We start from the raw sequence: 23518 nt of genomic DNA, 5'->3' as shown, positions 1-23518 counted from the left end.
GTTACAATTAACACCTAATCTGACATGTGAGTCATGTGACCTCATGTGACCTCATGAATTATTAACAAACCTACAAATGTTCCTGCTGCTCATAATTCCTGTCAGACGTTTCCTCCTCAAGCAGACTCTCTGTCGTCTCTCCTGCTGCTTTTCTGCTCAGCACCACTCACCACTCTCTCTCTCTCTCTCTCTGTGTGTGTGTGTGTGTGTGTGTGTGTGTGTGTGTGTGTGTGTGTGTGTGTGTGTGTGTGTGTGTGTGTGTGTGTGTGTGTGTGTGTATGTGTGCGTGCGTGCGTGCGTGCGTGCAGACGACAGGTGCCCAGGTGCAGGTGGCAGGTGACCTCCTCCCGAACTCCACAGAGAGAGAAGTGACGATATCAGGGAGCCAGGACTCCATCATCCAGTGTGTTAAGCTCATCTGCACTGTCATCCTCGAGGTAGGTCTCCATGCTGCGTGTGTCAAATGTGTACTTATTTAGTTAGTGCAAACATTCCTGCAGGCTAGCGTCTCAAATCAAACACTGCTGAGTTTTGGCTTTCACACAGAGGAAAGCTGATGAAATGGTTTGGTTCAATCTCTTATAGGAGATATTCTGCAGGATGTAATACAAGCTGCTGAGAGAGTCACGTAGTGGAAGACGAGCTCAAGCCATTTAAAGTTTTATAAACCCAGAGATAAATATGAAAATAATCTAAAATTGTCAGAGTTCAGTAAATTGTATTTCTCCACTGTCCTACAGTGATGGAGATGCGTTGGCCTCCAACATATAATACAATAAAACATTAAGGAAAGAATCAAAGCATGCAAATATAACCTCACACAGCCTCTAATATGACTATAGTAAGTCTGGCTTTTTCTCTTGTTCAGTTTTTACAACCAGTTCATAGACAGAAGTACAAGAAATCATTTGTGAATAAAGTCCATCAGTATCAGTTTGAGTAAATAATGTAGCAGTAATATAGAAAATAACATTAAAACTAGGTCAAAACAGCCTCTTGTCCATGTTGGCATTAGGTCAAGTTAGCTCGTTATTGTGTTGATTTACCAAAATAGGAAACATATTCTTCACATCTCCAGCTTCTATATTAATATTCTGTGTCTCTAAATGAATATCTTTACATGATTTCCAGTTAAAAACTCCTTATTTATCTTCTACCGGTCTATTAACAGGCTGTTTTAGCTCCTGTCTCTTTAAGAACCCCCCCCCCTCCTCCTGATGAGCCCACTCTGCTCTGATTGGTCGGCTCCAGGAAGCTTCTACATAAACTACCCACCTTAGCAACCACGGAACACAGCACTTAGCAACCACCTTAGCAACCGCCTTAGCAACAGCCTTAGCTTAGTAACGAAATAAGTAAGTAACGAAGTAACAAACTAAGTAACGAAGTAGCAAACTACTTAAGTAAGTAAGTAACTAACTAAATAATGAAGTAGCAAACTAAGTAAGTAACAAACTAACTGAGTCACGATCTATTTAGGTAAGTAGCTAACTCTGCTCTGATTGGTCGGCTTCAGGAAGCTTCTACATAAACTAACTATAGTAGCAGGATTTCACTTCTTTTTCTCCTTCTTTACTCCAAATGTTCAACTTCTCAAATCACATCCGTACATGTTGGAGCTGAATCACACCTGAGATATGAGAGTGGAAACACCTTAGCAACCGCCTACACCTTAGCAACCGCCTTAGCAACCGCCTTAGCAACCAAAGCTACAGAACAGCAACCATTTATGGGCATGTGTGACATCAGCTCGTCGCCAAGGAAGACAAAAACATGTCACAATAAAAGTGTGCAGAGGTTGAAGGTTGCAGGCATTTCTACATATGTTCACCTCAAGATTTGCAACTTTGACCACGTTTCACATCCAACATCAGAAAAGATATAAATAATTTTTAAAAAACACATAAATCTGAATATGTCTCCTTTAAGTGGAGTTTTAAAAGATGCTGAGATGAAGAACCAGAAGTGTAAAAGCTGACAGAAACACTGATGTCTCATATATTCATCTTAATAGAGTCTGACTGTATTATATCCCAGCATGCAAGATATTTTTATTTAAAATCAGGCGAGTAAACTCTGTGATTGCACCGACAGATGAAAGTGAATGAGTTTAGTCGAGGTCAGTGTTTTTCTCTTTCTTTCCTTTCTTTCGTTCGTCGCTCTTCATCTCAGATTAACGTTGCCTGGAATACCAATGAGCTCAGCGAGTCTTTGATTTCACTGTTTCAGCTTCTAATCTCTCCACGTCGCTCGTCTTAATGACTGCTGCCTGCCATTAATTATAACACAACCATGAATTATAGATCTGAGCTGTTTCCGTTTTGGAGGAAAGTGATTGAAAAGGTGGACAGAGTGTCATAAAGGAGAGCAGACAGGTGGACTTCATCACATCAATAAGTGTGAATTTATTTAAGTGTCTCTGCAGCAGCTCTGATTCTTTAAATTATCCTCAGGTTTCATCAGAGAGGAAAGAAGTCTGACTGAAGCTCACGTCTGTTTTTCTTTGACTTTTGGAGTCAATGTTTCAAACACTAATGTGATTTAAAACCTCCTCGAAATCAGATTAGACTATTTTATTTGACTAAAACAAAGAGTTGAGAATAAAAGTTAGTTTAGAGAAGAGTGAAGGAGCTGCAGACATGCTGGATAAAAACTGAAAAGTGCTGAATCAACATCTTCTGGAGAATTTTAAAAGGGTCAAATTATGGTTTTAGTGGTTTTCTGTTATTTATATCCTTTCATGATGTTGGATAATAAACATGGTCAATCTTCCAAAACTTGAGGTGAACATATGTAGAAATGCCTGCAAGACAAAAGTCAGGGCTTAAATCTGCTCTGAACGCTTCGTTTGCAACGTTTTTTTCTACCTTGTCATCATGGCTCATGGACAGCCGTCCGTTCTGTAATCTTGGTTGCTAAGGCGGTTGCTAAGTAGGTTGCTAAGGTGTTTCCACTCTCGTATCTCAGATGTGATTCAGCTCCAACATGTACGGATGTGATTTGAGAAGTTGAACATTTGGAGTAAAGAATGAGAAAAAGAAGTGAAATCCTGCTACTATAGTTAGTTTATGTAGAAGCTTCCTGAAGCCGACCAATCAGAGCAGAGTTAGCTACTTAGCTACTTAGATTGTGACTCAGTTAGTTTGCTACTTTGTTACTTAGTTCGTTACTAAGCTAAGGCTGTTGCTAAGGTGGTTGCTAAGGGCTGTGTTCCGTGGTTACTAAGGTGGTAGTTTATGTAGAAGCTTCCTGAAGCTGACCAATCAGAGCAGAGTGGGCTCATCAGGAGGAGGAGGGGGGGGGGGGGGGGGGGGGGTTCTTAAAGAGACAGGAGCTAAAACAGCCTGTTAATAGACAGAGGCTGAACTGAGCGGCTGCATAAAGGACCAGTAGAAGATAAATAAGGAGTTTTTAACTGGAAATCATGTAAAGATATTCCAGTAGAGACTCAGAATATTAATATAGAAGCTGGAGATGTAAAAGAATATGTTCCTCTTTAAAGCTGTGAATACAGTACAGTTAGTTATCAGCAGGTCCATGTGTTGTGTTTACCGTCACAGAGAAGAAATAATCTCTCGTTCATGTATAACTTCTCCTCTCTGCCGTCTCTTATCAGACTCACTGATGCTGCCAGCAGCTCTGTGAAACACTGAGGATGCAGTTTGCTGCTGTTCTCATATTTATATTTAAAGTCTGAACTGAATTTACAAATCCAAGCAGACGGAAATGAAGTTGTTTTGTCCAACAGCAACATCATACTGTATGCCAACAGTGTGGAAAATGATTCAGTGTGTATTTAAGCTTTTAAAATGTACTCCTATAAAAAAGATGCTCCTGATTTTACTTTAGTTTATATTTTATTTTAACAGTACTCATTTATTTCTGTTCTATTTATTGTTTTTTATGGTTTTTATTTTAATATCCAACATTTTTTATATTTTTCTTAATTGTCTGAATTGTTTTAAAGTCTTAATTTGCTGCTTTAAGTTTAGAAAAATGCTCTATAAATAAAGATTATTATTGTATTATTACGATCACTCCATGGAGATAATTATAACCTGAACTTAAAACTGCTCTCATCAAAAAATAATGTGTTTTTTTAACCGAATTAGAGGCCGAATCTGTCTTTAGCATTAAACACACGTGCTTATTATATTATAAAAGGGAGTATTTAACAGAATATGATATATATGGATGTTTTGCATGACGTTGTGCAGCTCGTATTTAAATTAAACACTGAAAGGTCGTCATTAAATAAATAATCATCAATCTTCAGCTGAAATAATGAACTCATCAGATAATAAATCAAAGAGATGCAACGTGTGAAACCTGCAACATGCTTAATGAACAGCGTGATATTTATATATGATATGAAATATAGTTTAACATTATATTAACCCTCCTGTTGTCCTCGAGTCAAGGAAAGAAGGAATGATGGAAGGAAGGAAGGAAGGAAGGAAGGATGGAAGGAAGAAGGAAGGAAAAGAGGGAGGAAGGAAGGAAGAAAGTGAGTAAGAAGGAAGGAAAGGAGGAAGGAAGAAGGAAGGAAAGGAGAGAGGAAGGAAGGAAGAAAGGAGGGAAAAAAGAAAGAGAGAAGGAGGGAGCGAGGGAGAAAGGAAAAGAGAAAGGAAGGAAGGAAGCTAGGGGGGAGGAAAGAAAGAGAGAAGGAGGGAGGGAAGAAAGAAGAAAGAGAGGAAGGAAAGAAGGAGGGAGGGAGGAAGGAAGGAAGGACAGAAGGAAGGGAGGAAAGAGAGAGGAAAGAAAGAAAGAGAGAAGGAGGGAGGGAAGAAGGAAGAGAGGAAGGAAAGAAGGAAGGAAGGAAGGAAGTGAGGAAAGAGAGAGGAAGGAAAGAAAAAGAGAAGGAGGGAAAGAAGAGAGGAAGGAAAGGAAGGAAAGGAGGGAGGAAGGAAGGAACAGTGAGAACAGACGGGGTCTATTTGACCCGGGAGGACGACAGGAAGGTTAAAACCAGTCAGCAGAGAAACATTAATTTAAACTTTAGGAGGATTTCAGTGAAACTCAGCAACGATCCATCAGAATAAGATTTTGTGACTCGGAGCGTCGACAGTGAAATAAAATCATCCTCATCTTGATTTGAAGGTTTTTTTTCTTTGATGTCTGGTTGTTGTGTTGAGGTGTGAAAACATCAGCTGACCGTTAAAAACCGCAGCAGCAACAGTGCCGACATCAGCCCGACGTCAGCCTCTGATTTATTTTGGGAGCGGAGGACATGACGTCTCTCTCTTTCTCTCTCTGAGGAGGGAAGAGATGAAAACAACTGAAAGATGTAAAATAAAAAGAGAATGGCTGATATTCAAACTACAGACCCTCCTGTTGTCCTCGAGTCAAGGAAGGAAGGGAAGAAGAAGGAAGAGAGGAAGAAGGAAGGAAGGGAGGAGGGAGGAAAGGAAGAAAGGAAAGAAGGAAGGAAGAAGGAAGGAAAGGAGGAAGAAGGACGGAAAGGAGGAAGGAAGGGAGGAGAGAGGAAGGAAAGGAGGGAGGAAAGAAGGAAGGAAAGGATGGAAGGGAGGAAGAAGGAAGGAAAGAAGTATGGAAGGGAGAAAAAAAAGGAAAGGAGGGAGGAAGAAGGAAGGAAGGAAGGAAGGAAGGAAGGAAAGATGGAAAGATGGAAAGAAGGAGGGAGGAAGGAAGGATGGAAGGATGGAAGGAAGGAAGGATGGAAGGGAGGAAGGAAGGAAGGAACGAAAGATGGAAGGAAGGAAGGAAGGAAGGAAGGAAGGAAGGAAGGAAGTTTTTAACCTAAAAATATCAAAATACAAAGAAGAACAACCTTAAATTAACTGCTTTTATATAGAGTCTGATGTTCTTCACACTACATGTAAACCAGTTCTATGTTCAGTATCTTGTGTAAAGACACTTGGGATCAAACCTGTGATCTTCCTGCTGAACCACAGCTGCCCCCAAACCTAAAAAAGAACAATCAAAGATCCTCTATATATAACAAGTGTAGCTGGAGTTTTGACCTCTTTCAACTTTCCTCCCATCTTCGTGCATCTTGGAAGTGAAGTATAGAAAACTCGACTCTGCTTCTACAGAATCCTAAAAATAAACAAACATAGACGATGAGAACAAGCTGTGAACGATGCAGGAAACACTTTAACACACAGATTGTTTGACTGTTCCGTCTTTCCTCCCTTCCTTCCTTCCATCTGTCCTTCCTCCCTCCCTCCTTCTTTCCTTCCTTTCCTTCCTCCCTCCCTCCTTCTCTCTTTCTTTCCTATGTCCTTCCTCCCTCTTTTCCTTTCTCCCTCCTTCCTTCTTTCCTCCCTCACTCCTACCTTCCTTCCTTATTTCCTCCGTCTTTCTTTCCTCCCTTCCTTCTTTCCTTTCCTCCCTTCCTTCTTTCCTTTCCTCCCTTCCTTCCTCCCTCCCTTCCTTCCTCCCTCCTTCCCTTCCCTCCTTTCCTTCCTTCTTCCTCCTTTCCTTCCTTCTTCCTCCCTTCCTTCTTCCTTTCCTTCCTTCTTCCTCTTTTCCTTCCTTCTTCCTTCTTTCCTTTCCTCCACTTTAACACACATATCTGTTCTTAAAATGCACGTATGAGGGATTTTAATCTTCCTGTCGTCCTCCCGGGTCAAATTGACCCCGTCTGTTTTGACTGTTCCTTCCTCCCTCCCTCCTTCTCTCTTTCTTTCCTTCTTCTCTCTTTCCTCCCTTCCTTCCTTCCTTCCTTCCTTCCTACCTTCCTTCTTTCCTCTGTCCTTCCTTCCTCTTTTCCTTTCTCCCTCCTACCTTCCTTCAAATTCACTCAGAAACATCTTGAGACATTGGAGATTAAAAGTCATCAAAATCTTTTTCCTCCGTTTTACCTGGTTGCCGTGGCGATGCAGGGAATTTCAATGTTTCGCCCTAAAACAGGAACTACTGGCCAAATGGCTCTGTAGAAAGTTAAGAAAATTGAGCCCCTCCCTCCAGATTGACATAGATGAATGAAAGTTAGTACACATATGTATTATGTAAAGACGCACAAAAACGTCTCTTGGACCTCTACCCTAACTCCAACAGGAAGTGGGCTATTTTGATTCAAATTTTTGATTTCGCCGCCTGTTTGTTGCCATATTACGCCATGTACTTTAACAAACTCCTCCTACAGATCTAATCAACTTCATAATCTAAAGGGTCTTATACTGGTTAAATAAAGATTGCATTTAAAATAAGTAAAATACATATAGACAGTGCTTCTTACTAATTTATTACTCTGTGTCTTTTTCCCTCTTTTAATCCTTTTCTGTAGTCTCCACCGAAGGGAGCGACTATTCCATACCGACCCAGCCCGACCCCGGGAACTGTGCTGCTGGCAGGAAACCAGGTGAGAGCATGCAGGATGATGTAATGATGATGTACTGTAATTCAAAATAAAATTATATAATCACAATGTTAGAAAGAGAGAAAAAAAAGTTAAATTAGTTAGATACAAGATGGCTGGAAGGATTCATTGAAAGAAGAAGGTAAGAGTGTGAAAGTTAAGTGGAATAAAAAAAGGGAAAATATGGATTTATAGACAAAAGGAAGCATGAAGGGATGTAGGGAGAGAGGCAGGAATGGATGGATAGAGGTGTAGATGGAAGAGATCTAGTGAGGGAAGAAGAAATGATGGATGGATGTTAGAGGAGGATTTAGTAGAGGATGGATGAACGAGCCAATATATCATTTATTTATTTATTGTCGGATAATTTGCTTTGGTTTGCAATTAGAATTATAAAGAAAAGGCCCACATGGATGCATCTCACTGCTTATTTCATCTACACACACACACACACACACACACACACACTAACCATCACTGTGAATGGCAGCTCCTGTCACCACCCATCCAATAGGATACAAATTAGGCTTTTTTTCATATTTATTCATTAAAAAAATCATGATTATTCATCAGGCAGGGGTGTGTGTGTGTGTGTGTGTGTGTGTGTGTGTGTGTGTGTGTGTGTGTGTGTGTGTGTGTGTGTGTGTTTGTATAGCATTAACACCATATTCTTATAATTAAAGAGAAACATCCACGAAATCATTAATTTGGTTGATTCTGCAAAATTTCACTTACAACGCAAGGCATTCATGAGTTTGTCTCTAGGTTAACGTTAGGCCAGCTTCGTCGTCATGGTTACAATAATAACCACGGGGGTTAAAGGTTGGAAACAGGAAACAAAGTGTTGGGTTAAAGCCTCGATCCATCCCTCCTCCTCTGAATGAGAACATCTGTCCACATGTAAATATAAACACATCATCTGACCTGCACCACTGCTCCGCCTCACTGTTACTACGGCAACTAGATGACAGCTGTCACTCAAACTAACTCATAAAACCTCTATTTAACCCTTTTGGTCCTAATTTGCATCAATAAATTCCTTCTTCTCATATTTATAACTGAGTCAAATCTGAATCACATCAATGTGATTTACATTTTTCTTTTTTATATACTTTATTTATTTTAATCATTTCATTTTCTACATTTTTTATTATGTGATAAAGTTTGTCATCCAGTGATACAACATAAAAACAATTAATTAATTAATTAGTTAAACTAGTTAACCTTCCTGCTGTCCTCCCGGGTCAAATTGACCCCGTCTGTTTTGACTGTTCCTTCCTTCCTTCCTTCCTTCCTTCCTTCCTTCCTTCCTTCCTTCCTTCCTTCCTTCCTTCCTTCCTTCCTTCCTTCATTCCTTCCATCCTTCTCCCTCCTTTCCTTCCTTTTTCCTCCCTTCCTTCCTCCTTTCCTTCCTTCTTCCTCTTTTCCTTCCTTCTTCCTTCTTTCCTTTCCTCCCTCCTTTCCTTCCTTCCTTCTTCCTCCCTTCCTTCTTTCCTTCCTCCATCCCCCTTTCTTCCTTCCTTCTGGCCTTCCTTCCTCCCTCCCTCCTTCTTTCCTTCTTTCCTTCCTTCCTTTCGTTCGTCCCGTCCTTCTTTCCTCCCTCCCTCCCTCATTCCTTCTTTCCTCCCTCCTTCCCTTCTTTCCTCCATCTTTCTTCCTTCCTTCTTCCACCCTTCCTTCCTTCTTCCTCCCTAAATAAAATATCTTCCTGAGTCGTTATAGCTGCAGAATGCTAAATGAAGTATTTGGTATTTCTCTCACATGTCATTCTCTGTATTTTCTTCTGCATTTCTCGAACCAAATAAACAACGTAAACAAATAGAAACACAATTAAAAAGCATCCAAATATGAAGCCGAATGTTTCTATCTCATTATCTGTAATATTGCGGCCATGATGCCACCTCCAGCTGAGCCGTGTCTGTCAGTATAATCACATTAACGGCCGCTGCTGTTCACAGCTGAGGCTGATTAAGCCAATAACGGGTTGTAATTGATCACCATATGGCTTTGATTGAGCCAGTTGGATCCTCTGATTGGAGTCCTGTAGTAGAGATTGGAAAAGAAAAGAAAGATTTAGATTTATTTGCATCAATTTACAACCGAATATTGAAGAAGAGCCCAAAAACCTCCTTTAACCCTCCTGTTGTCCTCCTGGGTCAAATTGACCCCGTTGACTGTTCCTTCTTTCCTTCTTTCCTTCCTTCCTTCCTTCTTTCCTTCTTTCCTTCCTTCCTTCCTCCCTCTTTCTTTATTTTTTCCTTCGTTCTAACCCTCCTTCCCTCTTTCTTTGCTCCCTCCTCCTTCCATACTTCTTTCCTCACTTCCTTCCTTCCATCCTTCCTCATTCCTTCCTTCTTTCTGACCTCCCTTCCTCCCTCCTGTCTTTCCTTCCTCCCTTCCTTCCCTCCTTCCTCCCTTCCTTCCTCCTGTCCTTCCTTCCTCCCTTCCTTCTTTCCTCACTTCCTTCCTTCCTTCCTTCCTTCCTTCCTTCTCTCCTTACTTCCTTCCTATTTTCCTCCCTGCCTCCCTCCTTACTCCTTTCCTTCCTTCCTTCCTTCCTCCTGTCCTTCCTTCCTTCCTTCTTTCCCTCCTTCCATCCACATTCAGCATCCAGTTAGCTCCTTCTGCACAATTATTACAAAAACCAAGGTTGGAAAAAAAAACATCCTGCATCTTTATAGATTTTTCCCTGTAAGGTTTTTTCAGAGCATCTTCAGCTCTGAGAAGTTTTCAGGGACAGAAACTCTGATGCTTAATTGGTTGAAGGAATGTGTGTGCGCTGAGGCTCGACGGTGCACAGCAGCTTATAGCAGCATGCAGGTTGTCATTCAGGTCAGAGGATGATTTTCCCTGAGAGAGAGAAGCAGAAACTGTGAGATCTGTCTGTACTTGGTCACACATCATCGGACTGTAACAGAAATTGTTTCTCTCTGCATTTCTAGTCGGGATCGTTCGGTTGTTTGTGGACAAACACTGTGGAGGCTCCGAGGTGTCAACAGTGGGAATAACTGTCCCAAATATATAGAAAACATGTTCAAACTGAGTCTCACAGTTTATATTTCAGCTGCTTCAAACTTTAAAAATCACCCTCCTTTTGTCCTCGAGGCAAGGAAGGAAGGTAGGAAGAAGGAAAGAAAGGAAGGAAGGAAGGAAGAAAGGAAAGAAGGAAGGAAGGAAGGAATGAAGGATGGAAGGAAGGGAGGAGGGAGGGAGGATAGAAGGAAGGAAGGAAGGATGGAGAAAAGAAGGAAGGAAGGAAAGTAGGACGGAGGGAGGAAAAAAGGAAGGGGGGAGGGAGGGAGGGAGAAAGGAAAAGAGGAAGGGAGGAAGGAAGGAAAGGACAGAGGAAAGAAGGAAGGGAGGAAGGTAGGAAGGAAGGAAAGAAGTGAGGAAGAAAGGGGGTTGGAGGAAGGAAAGAAGGAAGGGAGGAAAGAGAGAAGGAGGGAGGGAGGAAGGACAGACGGAAGGAAGTAAGGGAGGAAAGAAGGAACAGTCAAACATACTTGATGTAGTTAAAGTATTAGATAGATAGACACAGTAAAAAATACTCCATTACAAGTAAAAGTACTGCAGTATTATGAGTGATGTAGTATGCAGTATTACAGTAAAGTACTGCAGTATTATAGCGATGTAGTATGCAGTATTACAGTAAAAGTACTGCAGTATTATAGTGATGTAGTATGCAGTATTACAGTAAAAGTACTGCAGTATTATAGTGATGTAGTATGCAGTATTACAGTAAAAGTACTGCAGTATTATGGGTGATGTAGTATGCAGTATTACAGTAAAAGTACTGCAGTATTATGAGCGATGTAGTATGCAGTATTACAGTAAAAGTACTGCAGTATTATGAGTGATGTAGTATGCAGTATTACAGTAAAAGTACTGCAGTATTATAGTGATGTAGTATGCAGTATTACAGTAAAAGTACTGCAGTATTATAGTGATGTAGTATGCAGTATTACAGTAAAAGTACTGCAGTATTATGAGCGATGTAGTATGCAGTATTACAGTAAAAGTACTGCAGTATTATGAGTGATGTAGTATGCAGTATTACAGTAAAAGTACTGCAGTATTATAGTGATGTAGTATGCAGTATTACAGTAAAAGTACTGCAGTATTATGAGCGATGTAGTATGCAGTATTACAGTAAAGTACTGCAGTATTATAGTGATGTAGTATGCAGTATTACAGTAAAAGTACTGCAGTATTATAGTGATGTAGTATGCAGTATTACAGTAAAAGTACTGCAGTATTATGAGTGATGTAGTATGCAGTATTACAGTAAAGTAGTGGTTTGGTCCTCTGACTGATATATTATTATTATGACATCATTAGATTATTAATAGTGAAGCATCAGTGTTAGAGCAGCATGTTACTGTTGTAGCTGCTGGAGGTGGAGCTAGTTTACACTACTTTATATACAGTTAGCTAGTTTAGTTCAGTGGTTCCCAACCTAGGGGTGGGGCCCCTCCAAAGGGTCAGCAGATAAATGTGAGGGGTGGTGAGATGATTAATGGGAGAGGAAAGAAGAAACAAATGTGTTTTCAGTTTTTGGGCTTTTGAACCACTGATCAGATGCAACATGAATATCTAAGCAGTGACTTCTGTCTTCACTTAATCTCAAACAGATCTTCATCTCCTCCCACACAGAAATTGGGCGATACTCTTGATCTGATTGTGACTCATAACTTGCTCCTCTCCCCCCCCCCTACATCTGTCTGATTACTCCTTTATTCAATCAGCAGTCTAGTTACCAGAAAGTCTTCATGTTCCTCTGCAAAATACCTTCCACTGAAACCTCCAGTCCCACATATTGACTCATCTTTCCAATGAGGTCTTGGTTACTCTGCCTCTTTATCAGTCCTTACCATAGACTGTATATTAGAAATGGACGTAACATCCGTGACGTCACCCATTGGTTTGTGGACTGCTGCTCGGAGGCCAATAGTATCGGATCTGAGCAGCGCCATCTTGAAAATTTCCGGTGCATGCTGGGAAAAATAAAAACACTGATTCTACTTATATGGGCATCAGGAGGAGCATGAGGCGCCCTCCTGAACCTGTGAACCAATCAACCTGTCAATCACCACGTAGCCACGCCCTAATGCATACCCTGCTTTATCGTCACATATAAAATCAGGGAGGCCAAAATGTCCCAAATGAACATCATACTGCATTGAAGAAGGCTTTAAACTAGCGATTGAGACCATAAACACATTTTGAAAACGTTTACTGAGGTTAGAAATCAAGTGAGAAGTTGGTGAATTCTCCATTGACTTGTATAGAGACGGAAGTCCTTTTGACACCAAAACGGTCGCCCCCTGGTGGCCTTATGATAGAATGCAGTTTTAAGTTACTTCCGCGTTGGCCTCATTGCAGAGGACCAGAACTCCCCACCTGGTCCTTATCCTCTTCTCTTGACAATCTCAATGTTCTTCAAGGATCAGTGTTCGGTCTCCTCTTCTCAGTATAAACTACTAAGTAAAGTAAAAGTACCTTTAAATTGTACTTGAGTAAATGTACTTACTTCACAACATCTATCAATGTATTAAATGTTTTCTTAGATCCTGTCTGGATTTGTTTTTTATGTATTTTTCGGAGGTTCAACAGAGGCAGGATGTTAAAGTTTGATCAGTAGGAGCTTTTTTAACTCTTGGTTCTGACTGTGTTTGTGTCTCTGTGTCTCCGCTGAAGGTGTTCGAGGCTTCAGACTTCGGCTCTCATCCCTTGTTCTCAGTGGCACAGGGAGGAGTGGACCTGCAGCAAGTGAGTACGGCCGCCTGGGGGGAAAGGGTCAAGGGTCAAAGGTCACTTCATCACTCTCTGTTTATTAATCTGCTGACATGTTGTATTGACCCAGGCTGTAAAAGATATAAAACAATGTAAAGCTTGTAAAATAAATCACCACCTTAACCCTCCTGTTGTCCTCGAGTCAAGGAAGGAAGGGAGGAAGAAGGAATGAAGGGAGGGAGGAAGGAAGGATGGAAGGGAGGAAGAAGGGAGGAAAGGAGGAAGAAGGAAGGAAACAAGGAAGGAGGGAGGGAGGAAGGAAAGGAAAAGAGGAAGTGAAGATGGAAGGAAAGAAGGACAGAGGAAAGAAGGAAGGAAGAAAGGAAGGGAAGGAGGGAGGGAGGGAGAAAGGAAAAGAGGAAGGGAGGAAGGAAGGAAAGAAGGACAGAGGAAAGAAGGAAGGGAGGAAGGAAAAGGAGGAAGAAAGGAAAAGAGGAAGGAAGGAAAGAAGGACAGGAAACAAGGAAGGGAATAAGGAAAGGATGTAAGGAAGGACAGAGGAAACAAGGACGGTAGGAGGGAGGGAGGAAACAAGGAAGGAGGGAGGAAGGGAGAAAGGAAAAGAGGAAGGGATGAAAGAAGGAAATAAGGACAGAGGAAACAAGGAAGGGAGGAAGGAAAGGAAGGAAGGAAGGATGGAGGAAACAAGGAAGGTAGGAGGGAGGGAGGAAAGAGAGAGGAAGGAACAAAAGAGAGAAGGAGGGAGGAAGAAAGGACAGAAAGAAGGGAGGAAAGAGAGAGGAAGGAACAAAAGAGAGAAGGAAAAAAGGACAGACGGAAGGAAGGAAGGGAGGAAAGAAGAAACAGTCAAAACAGACAGGGTCAATTTGACCCGGGAGGACGACAGGAAGGTTAAATCTTTCCTCCTTTCTCTAGATTGAAAAAGATTTCCCCAATTTATTACGATTTCTGTCAAAACACGACTTTAATTGCTTAAACAACAAACCCACACTTTGTTTTATTATGTTTCTCCTGATTAAATCAATCAATCTTCATCTCATTTTGTAAAAGAAATCTCTGCGTTTGTAAGCTCTGAGCTGTGAGAGTAAACAACCAAACAACCGTCTCCCCTGAGCCGAGGCCCAGAGCCGAAAGACCCGAAACTCAATCACGCTGCTGTTGCTGCTGTGATGTCACACACCGCTGCAGACAGCCGCAGCATCGTAAAGAGAGAGAGGCTGCCACAGTGGTCAAGGATCCCAGATTAACACCTCTGTACAGAGAGGCCTGATAAATAGGACTTCTTTTACTAGCTAAAAAACCTGGGGGAGCCAAGGTTGTAAAGATGAAGGATGTTAAAACACAGAGAAAGAAAGAAATAGAAAAAGGGACAAAAGGAAGGGAAATTATTATTTTCATTCAAGGGCCACAAAAAGCTCATCTCATGTGGGCGGACCATTAAAAAGAAGGAAGGAAGGAAGGAAGGAAGGAAGGGAGGAAGGATGGAAAGATGGAAGGAAGGAGGGAAGGAAAATAAGGAAGGAAGGAAGGAAAAAAGGAAGGAAGGAAGGAAGGAAAATAAGGCAGGAAGGAAGGAAGGAAGGAAAGATGGAGGAAAGGAAAGAAGGAAGGAAAAGAAAACAGGAAAGAGAGATGGAAGACAGAGAGGAAGGAAAATAAGACAGGAAGGAAAGTGGGCCGGATTGGACCTCTCGGCAGGCTGAATCTGGCCCATAAGCCTAATGTTTGACACTGCTGGTATAAAATAAATCAGTGGAGAGAACAAATGAAATCAGACATCTCAACCAATCAGGTAACAGGTACGTTCGGGGTCAATATTACTTCTTTATATAAAGTCTGACTGGAGGAAGGAAGGAAGGAAGGATATACGAAAGAAGTGACTCTAAAAGTGTCCTGAAAAGGAAATGACAGCTACAGCAGTAAGAAGTTAAACACCTTCCTGTAAAACAGACCTGCAGACATTACTGTAATTGAAAGGATGAATCGGAGCCACAGACATTACTGTAATTGAGAGGATGAATCGGAGCCACAGACATTACTGTAATTGAGGATGAATTGGAGCCACAGACATTAGTGTAATTGAGGATGAATCGGAGCCACAGACATTACTGTAATTGAGAGGATGAATCGGAGCCACAGACATTACTGTAATTGAAAGAATGAATCGGAGCCACAGACATTACTGTAATTGAGGATGAATCGGAGCCACAGACATTACTGTAATTGAAAGAATGAATCGGAGCCACAGACATTACTGTAATTGAGGATGAATCGGAGCCACAGACATTACTGTAATTGAAAGAATGAATCGGAGCCACAGACATTACTGTAATTGAGAGGATGAATCTGAGCCACAGACATTACTGTAATTGAGGATGAATCGGAGCCACAGACATTACTGTAATTGAGGATGAATCGGAGCCACAGACATTACTGTAATTGAAAGGATGAATCGGAGCCACAGACATTACTGTAATTGAAAGGATGAATCGGAGCCACAGACATCACTGTAATTGAAAGGATAAATCGGAGCCACAGACATTACTGTAATTGAAAGGATGAATCGGAGCCACAGACATTACTGTAATATAGGATGAATCGGAGCCACAGACATTACTGTAATTGAGGATGAATCGGAGCCACCGACATTACTGTAATTGAGGATGAATCGGAGCCACCGACATTACTGTAATTGAGGATGAATCGGAGCCACAGACATTACTGTAATTGAGGATGAATCGGAGCCACAGACATCACTGTAATTGAGGATGAATCGGAGCCACAGACATTACTGTAATTGAAAGAATGAATCGGAGCCACAGACATTACTGTAATTGAGAGGATGAATCTGAGCCACAGACATTACTGTAATTGAGGATGAATCGGAGCCACAGACATTACTGTAATTGAGGATGAATCGGAGCCACAGACATTACTGTAATTGAGAGGATGAATCGGAGCCACAGACATTACTGTAATTGAAAGGATGAATCGGAGCCACAGACATCACTGTAATTGAAAGGATAAATCGGAGCCACAGACATTACTGTAATTGAAAGGATGAATCGGAGCCACAGACATTACTGTAATTGAGGATGAATCGGAGCCACCGACATTACTGTAATTGAGGATGAATCGGAGCCACCGACATTACTGTAATTGAGGATGAATCGGAGCCACAGACATTACTGTAATTGAGAATGAATCGGAGCCACAGACATTACTGTAATTGAGGATGAATCGGAGCCACAGACATTACTGTAATTGAAAGGATGAATCGGAGCCACAGACATTACTGTAATTGAGGATGAATCGGAGCCACAGACATTACTGTAATTGAGAGGATGAATCGGAGCCACAGACATTACTGTAATTGAGGATGAATCGGAGCCACAGACATTACTGTAACTGAAAGGATGAATCGAAGCCACAGACATTACTGTAATTGAAAGGATGAATCGGAGCCACAGACATTACTGTAATTGAGGATGAATCGGAGCCACAGACATTACTGTAATTGAGGATGAATCGGAGCCACAGACATTACTGTAATTGAAAGGATGAATCAGAGCCACAGACATCACTGTAATTGAGGATGAATCAGAGCCACAGACATTACTGTAATTGAGGATAAATCAGAGCCACAGACATCACTGTAATTGAGGATGAATCGGAGCCACAGACATCACTGTAATTTAAAGGATGAATCGGAGCCACAGACATTACTGTAATTGAGGATGAATCGGAGCCACAGACATTACTGTAATTGAAAGGATGAATCGGAGCCACAGACATTACTGTAATTGAAACGATGAATCGGAGCCACAGACAATACTGTAATTGAAAGGAAGAATCGGAGCCACAGACATTACTGTAATTGAGGATGAATCAGAGCCACAGACATTACTGTAATTGAAAGGATGAATCAGAGCCACAGACATTACTGTAATTGAGGATGAATTGGAGCCACAGACATTACTGTAATTGAGGATGAATCGGAGCCACAGACATTACTGTAATTGAGAGGATGAATCGGAGCCACAGACATTACTGTAATTGAAAGAATGAATCGGAGCCACAGACATTAGTGTAATTGAGGATGAATCGGAGCCACAGACATTACTGTAATTGAGAGGATGAATCGGAGCCACAGACATTACTGTAATTGAAAGAATGAATCGGAGCCACAGACATCACTGTAATTGAAAGGATGAATCGGAGCCACAGACATTACTGTAATTGAGGATGAATCGGAGCCACAGACATTACTGTAATTGAGGATGAATCGGAGCCACAGACATTACTGTAATTGAGGATGAATCGGAGCCACCGACATTACTGTAATTGAGGATGAATCGGAGCCACCGACATTACTGTAATTGAGGATGAATCGGAGCCACAGACATTACTGTAATTGAGGATGAATCGGAGCCACAGACATTACTGTAACTGAAAGGATGAATCGGAGCCACAGACATTACTGTAACTGAAAGGATTAATCGGAGCCACAGACATTACTGTAATTGAAAGGGTGAATCAGAGCCACAGACATTACTGTAATTGAGGATGAATCGGAGCCACAGACATTACTGTAATTGAAAGGATGAATCAGAGCCACATTGAGCTGCAACAGTCTCCTCTCTCACACAGTGCTGATGATTCCTGAGGCGCTATAAAGAACAAAAAAACCTGTTTCTGTGCCAGCTCCAGCCGCATTCACAGAATTAATGAGAGATTGTTCTGGTATCAGTGTTTTAATGCTTTTATTACGGTGATAATAAGCTGCAGCTGCTGGGCTGTAGAGTACAACAAAGACAAAGAAATGTAATATAAACTGCTGAGTTGTTAACACGCTGTAGAGAGCTGCTACTTTATTATAGGTCATGTTTTACCAAAGAGAGCTCTGTGCTTTACTGATAGAACTGATGCACAATGCTAGTATATTTTTAAAGAGGATAAGAATATGATTTAATCTGAGGTAATGTAATAGGGGAGAGCGGGGTCAGTTGTCACATTCATTAGATTGACGGTCTCTAGAGGGTAGTGTTGTTAAAAAGTGTTAGATGTTACTTCAGAGATCATTTCTGGAGTAAACTGCTTTGACATTGAGGTGAGAGGACGTTTATTTAGGGTTATCAAAGCTGCACAAAAAAATAACAAAAACACACCTACCCAACCTGGAAGACATTTTCAACTCCCGCTGTCTTCAGAAAGCCACCAACATTCTGCAGGATCCATCCCACCCGGCCCATCATCTGTTTGAACGTTACCGGACAGTTAAAACCCGAACCACCAGACTGTTAAACAACTTTCATTCTAAAGCCACCACCACATTGAACACAAGCTTACAAACCCGAACTCATAACTAACAACACATAAACCTCACAAACACCAAAGTGCAATAAATCAACTTGTGCAGAGATAGAGATATAAAACAATGTAAAGCTTGCAAAAAATACTCCCTTTGCAAATTAAATTACCGCCTTAAATTCTTCCTCCTGCACCTCTAGATTGAAAAAGATTTCCCCGATTTATTACGATTTCTGTCAAAACACGACTTTAATTGCCTCAACAACAAACCCACACTTTGTTTTATTATGTTTCTCCTGATTAAATCAATCAATCTTCATCTCATTTTATAAAAGAAATCTCTGCATTGGAAAGCTCTGAGCTGTGCGGGTAAACAATCAAACAATGAGCCGAAGGTCCCGAAAATAAAGTGCACAACACATATTAGACGGCTCACATCTACTGCACAGAATCAGCTGAAGGAGAGAAAAACCTCTTCATTCCTAGCTGACACTTTAGGCTTCAATTACAAATGAAAAGGGAATATATTCAGTATACGCTATATGAGGAATTTAACCCTCCTGTTGTCCTCGAGTCAAGAAAGGGAGGGAGGGAGGGAGGGAGGGAGGGAGGGAGGAAGGAAGAAGGAAGGAAAAGAGGGAGGGAGGAAGGAAAGAGGGAAGGAAGGTAGGAAGGAATGAAAGGAGGGAGGAATGAAGCAAGGGAGGAAGAAGGAAGGAAAAGATGGAGGGAGGAAGGAAAGGAGGGAGGAAGGAAAGAGGGAAGGAAGGAAGGAAGGAAGGAAGGAAGGAAGGAAGGAAGGAAGGAAGGAAGGACAGAGGAAAGAAGGAAGGAGGGAAGGAGAAAGGAAAAGAGGAAGGGATGAAGGAAGGAAAGAAGGAAGGGAGGAAAAGAGGGAGGGAGGAAGGAAAGAGAGAAGGAGGGAGGGAGGAAGGACAGATGGAAGGAAGGAAGGGAGGAAAGAGAGAGGAATGAAAAAAAGAGAAAAGGAGGGAGGGAGGACAGACAGAAGGAAGGAAGGAAAGAAGGAACAGTCAAAACAGACGGGGGCCTGGGAGGACGACAGAAAGGTTAAAGGAGAGTATAAAGTGTGACTACCAACCCCGGTCTCCCCTAATAGACAGGAAGCTGCATATTATGTTACTTCCTGCAGTGTTGGTCAACGTGCACGACAGAGACATTTATTCATCTTCTCTAAACATCAACATATGAATCAGCAGCTTCTGACTAAGAGCACGTTGACTCAGTGTGACACACAGAGCGTTACTTCCTGCTTAGAGCTCGTTAGATTTACACAACTTGTTCAAATAGACGACATTTACTAGACAGCTGCAATTATTTTCCAGATGAAACCAGTTTTTTTAGCATGTGACCCTAAAACATCTGTTTAGTTGAGGCTCATCGTCATATCTGTAATCTGCATTTCAAATAACTTGAATAACTAAACTTTTATGTGACTTATTAAATAGTAACAAAGTAACACAGTGTCCAAAAACCTGCAGAGATGTAAAGTAACTAAGTACATTTACTCTAGTACAGTTTAGAGGTACTTGTACTTTACTGCAGTACAGATTGAGGTACTTGTACTTTACTGTAGTACAGTTTGAGGTACTTGTACTTTACTGTAGTACAGTTTGAGGTACTTTTACTTTACTGTAGTACAGTTTGAGGTACTTGTACTTTACAGTAGTACAGTTTGAGGTACTTGTACTTTACTGTAGTACAGTTTGAGGTACTTGTACTTTATTGTAGTACAGTTTGAGGTACTTGTACTTTATTGTAGTACAGTTTGAGGTACTTGTACTTTACTGTAGTACAGTTTGAGGTACTTGCACTTTATTGTAGTAAAGTTTGAGGTACTTGTACTTTATTGTAGTACAGTTTGAGGTACTTGTACTTTATTGTAGTACAGTTTGAGGTACTTGTACTTTATTGTAGTACAGTTTGAGGTACTTGTACTTTACTGTAGTACAGTTTGAGGTACTTGCACTTTATTGTAGTAAAGTTTGAGGTACTTGTACTTTACTGTAGTACAGTTTGAGGTACTTTCACTTTACTGCAGTACAGTTTGAGGTACTTGTACTTTACTGTAGTACAGTTTGAGGTACTTTCACTTTACTCCAGTACAGTTTGAGGTACTTGTACTTTACTGTAGTACAGTTTGAGGTACTTTTACTTTACTGTAGTACAGTTTGAGGTACTTGTACTTTACTGTAGTACAGTTTGAGGTACTTTTACTTTACTGTAGTACAGTTTGAGGTACTTGTACTTTACTGCAGTGCATCTCTCCTTCCTTCCTTCCTTCCTTCCATCTTTCCTTCCTCTTTTCTTTTCCTTCCTTCCTTCCTTCCTTCCTTCCTTCCTTCCTTCCTTCCTTCCATCTTTCCTTCCTTCCTTCCTTCCTTCCTTCCTTCCTTCCTTCCTTCCGTCTTTCCTTCCTCTTTTCTTTTCCTTCCTTCCTTCCTCTCTTCTTTCCTCCTCTCTTCTCACATCAGATCATATTAGTCTATATTCGGCCCTTGAATGAAACTGACCCTCCTGGTTTAGATATATTTTATATATCAGAAGGTTTAATTTTAAGTGAACTTCGATTCATTCAAAACGTCTCAAACTGAACATTAAACTGTTGAGTTTTTAAATGAACTCTGCAAGTTTTTAACCATCATTTCTGAGAAGACTTTAATAACATTCAGCCTCTCTATTCATCATCCCACTGAATTCTTCTCCCTGCTAATACCGCTGCTGGCACAAACATCTTTTCATGCCGAGGACGAAGCGGAGCGTTGAGATGAGCTCATCCGTGGCTGAATGGTCTGAGGTCAGGCAGTGAGTCACCATCATTAGCAGAGTGTCCTTCAACCAGACACCAAAACACAACAATGATGCCGTTTATTTCCTGTCAGTCTGAGCTGCAGGACAAATCCCTGTTTTAGGCTTTTCTGTATAAATATGAGTCAAACACACAGCAAACATATGTATAAGCTTCCTTCCTTCCTTCCTTCTTCCTCCCTTCCTTCCTTCATTCCATCTTTCCTTCCTTCCTTCCTTCCTTTCTTTCCTTCCTTCCTTCCATCCTTCTTTCCTTCCTTCCTTCCATCTGTCTTCTCTTCCTTCCTTCCTCCTTCTTCCAGCTTTCCTTCATCTCTTCTTTTCCTTCTTTTCCTTCTTTTCTTCCTTCCTTCCATCTTTCCTTCCTTCCTTCCATCTTTCCTTCCTTCCATCCTTCCTTCCTCCTTTCCTCCCTTCCTTCCTTCCTTCCATCCTTCCTTTCTTCCTTCCGTCCTTCCATATTTACTTCCCTCCTTCCTTCCTTCCTACCTTCATTCCTTCCTTCCATCTGTCTTCTCTTCCTCCTTTCCATCTTTCCTTCCTTCCTTCCATCCTTCCATCTTTCTTTCCTTCTTTCCTTCCTTCCTTCCTTCCATCCTTCCTTCCTTCATTCCTTCCTTCCTTCCTTCCTTCCTCCTTTCCTTCCTTCATTCCATCTTTTCTTCCTTCCTTCTTCCTCCCTTCCATCTTTCCTTCCTTCCTTCTTCCTCCCTTCCATCTTTCCTTCCTTCCTTCATTCCTTCCTTCCTACCTTCATTCCTTCCTTCCATATGTCTTCTCTTCCTCCCTTCCATCTTTCCTTCCTTCCTTCCCTTCCATCCTTCCTTTCTTCCTTCCGTCCTTCCATCTTTCCTTCCTTCCTTCCTTCCTTCCTTCCTTCTTCCTCCCTCTGAGGTCAGGCACTGAGTCACCATCATTAGCAGAGTGTCCTTCAACCAGGACACCAAAACGCTTATTTCCTGTCAGTCTGAGGGAAGTAAATAAATATGGTATTTGAACCAACTGCATGATTTTAACTGCAACTGTGGCATAAAATTGTCTAAAAGTGACAATAATATAATTTATTGCATTTATTTAAGTGACAATATATCATGCAAAAAAAGTAGTTATCGAGACAGCTTTATTTTGAGCCAATCGTGGTCCAGTATTTTTTAAATCTTATTTTATTTTTACATTAAAAAAAGAGAGAAGATGCTCTGCACCAGATTTAGTTAACAGCTCATTTCATCTGCAGTCGCTGGGCCGGTAAAGGAAACAAACACTCAATAAGCCAACATACTATTCATACTCACACAACACACACACACACACACACACACACACACACACACACACACACACACACACACACACACACACACACTCACCTCATAGGAATAAACATATAACAAAGCTATTTTGTTTTTAAAGCAGGTCATTAGAATATTATATTAATGATTAATGAAAGTCTGGGCAGGTTTAGCGACTGTTGGGGAGTTTATTCTGTTCTTTAGTGGGCTTTGATGGAAAAGGTGGATTGAGCAGAGGTGGAGCCTCGTTTAGGGAAGCTAGTTGTAGTTCCCTGTAGGAGCCAAAATATGTTTTGTTTATGTTTATATTAGCTTGGGCTGCACGTATTGCGTCACATGCAGTGATTGACACATGGGTGTGGTTTCCCCCTTATTTTACCTGTTCACTTGGGTGGCGGCGGGAGATTTGGACAAAGGGACAAAGGGAGTTAGTAGAGCTCATCATCATCATCATCATCATCATCATCACTTTATTCTCACAGTCGGATCACATCGAGGTTTTTATATTTGTGATTTATGGACGTGTCACAGATAAGAGCCTTCTAAAGTCTCTCAGCGGCCTTTTGGACAAGCAGTCGCAACACTTCCCTTTGAAGCTCAGTTGTTGAGAGCAGAGCTGAACAAAGCTCTTCAGCCGTGGAGGAGAAGCAGCATTGTGAATTATTTTATGCACTAAACAGACTTCGTGATGTATAAACTTGAATCCTACGACGGGTATATGATAACTTTAGTTGGGCCAACTTGCTCTGAGAGAAGTGAGTCAGTTCTGCTAACTTCACATTTTGAACTCTGTGCACATTGTGGAAGTAATTACTCTAAAAGTTAAAAAGCTGTTCAACTTGTTACTGAACTTTTATTTAAAGTTGTGCCAACTTATTGATTTTTAACTTTACAGTAAAAGAGAGATAAACTTGTGAAAATATAAAAAAATATGTACAGTTGCATTCAAACTGTGTGTCCAAATGTTTAGCTTGATACTGCACAATATTCAAGCTTCTCCTGGTTTCTTACT

At 41.2% G+C, this 23518-nt stretch overlaps 1 protein-coding gene across 1 annotated transcript in view; it reads left to right on the top strand.

Annotated features, from left to right (window-relative positions):
• The window catches only part of LOC133976956 (poly(rC)-binding protein 4-like), a 13551-nt gene extending 338 nt beyond the window's left edge, over window positions 1–13213 (top strand). The window contains exons 2-4 of the mRNA XM_062415094.1: window positions 309–437; window positions 7253–7327; window positions 13022–13213. Coding sequence (XP_062271078.1) covers window positions 309–437; window positions 7253–7327; window positions 13022–13213 — 396 coding nt within the window. The remainder of the gene's footprint in view (window positions 1–308; window positions 438–7252; window positions 7328–13021) is intronic.
• Window positions 13214–23518: the final 10305 nt, after the last annotated feature.

This window comes from Scomber scombrus, unplaced genomic scaffold, assembly GCF_963691925.1.
Source record: "Scomber scombrus unplaced genomic scaffold, fScoSco1.1 SCAFFOLD_259, whole genome shotgun sequence".
NCBI lineage: Eukaryota > Metazoa > Chordata > Actinopteri > Scombriformes > Scombridae > Scomber > Scomber scombrus.
The sequence above is the reverse complement of the archived record's forward strand: the minus strand, read 5'-3'. Positions and strand labels throughout refer to the sequence as shown.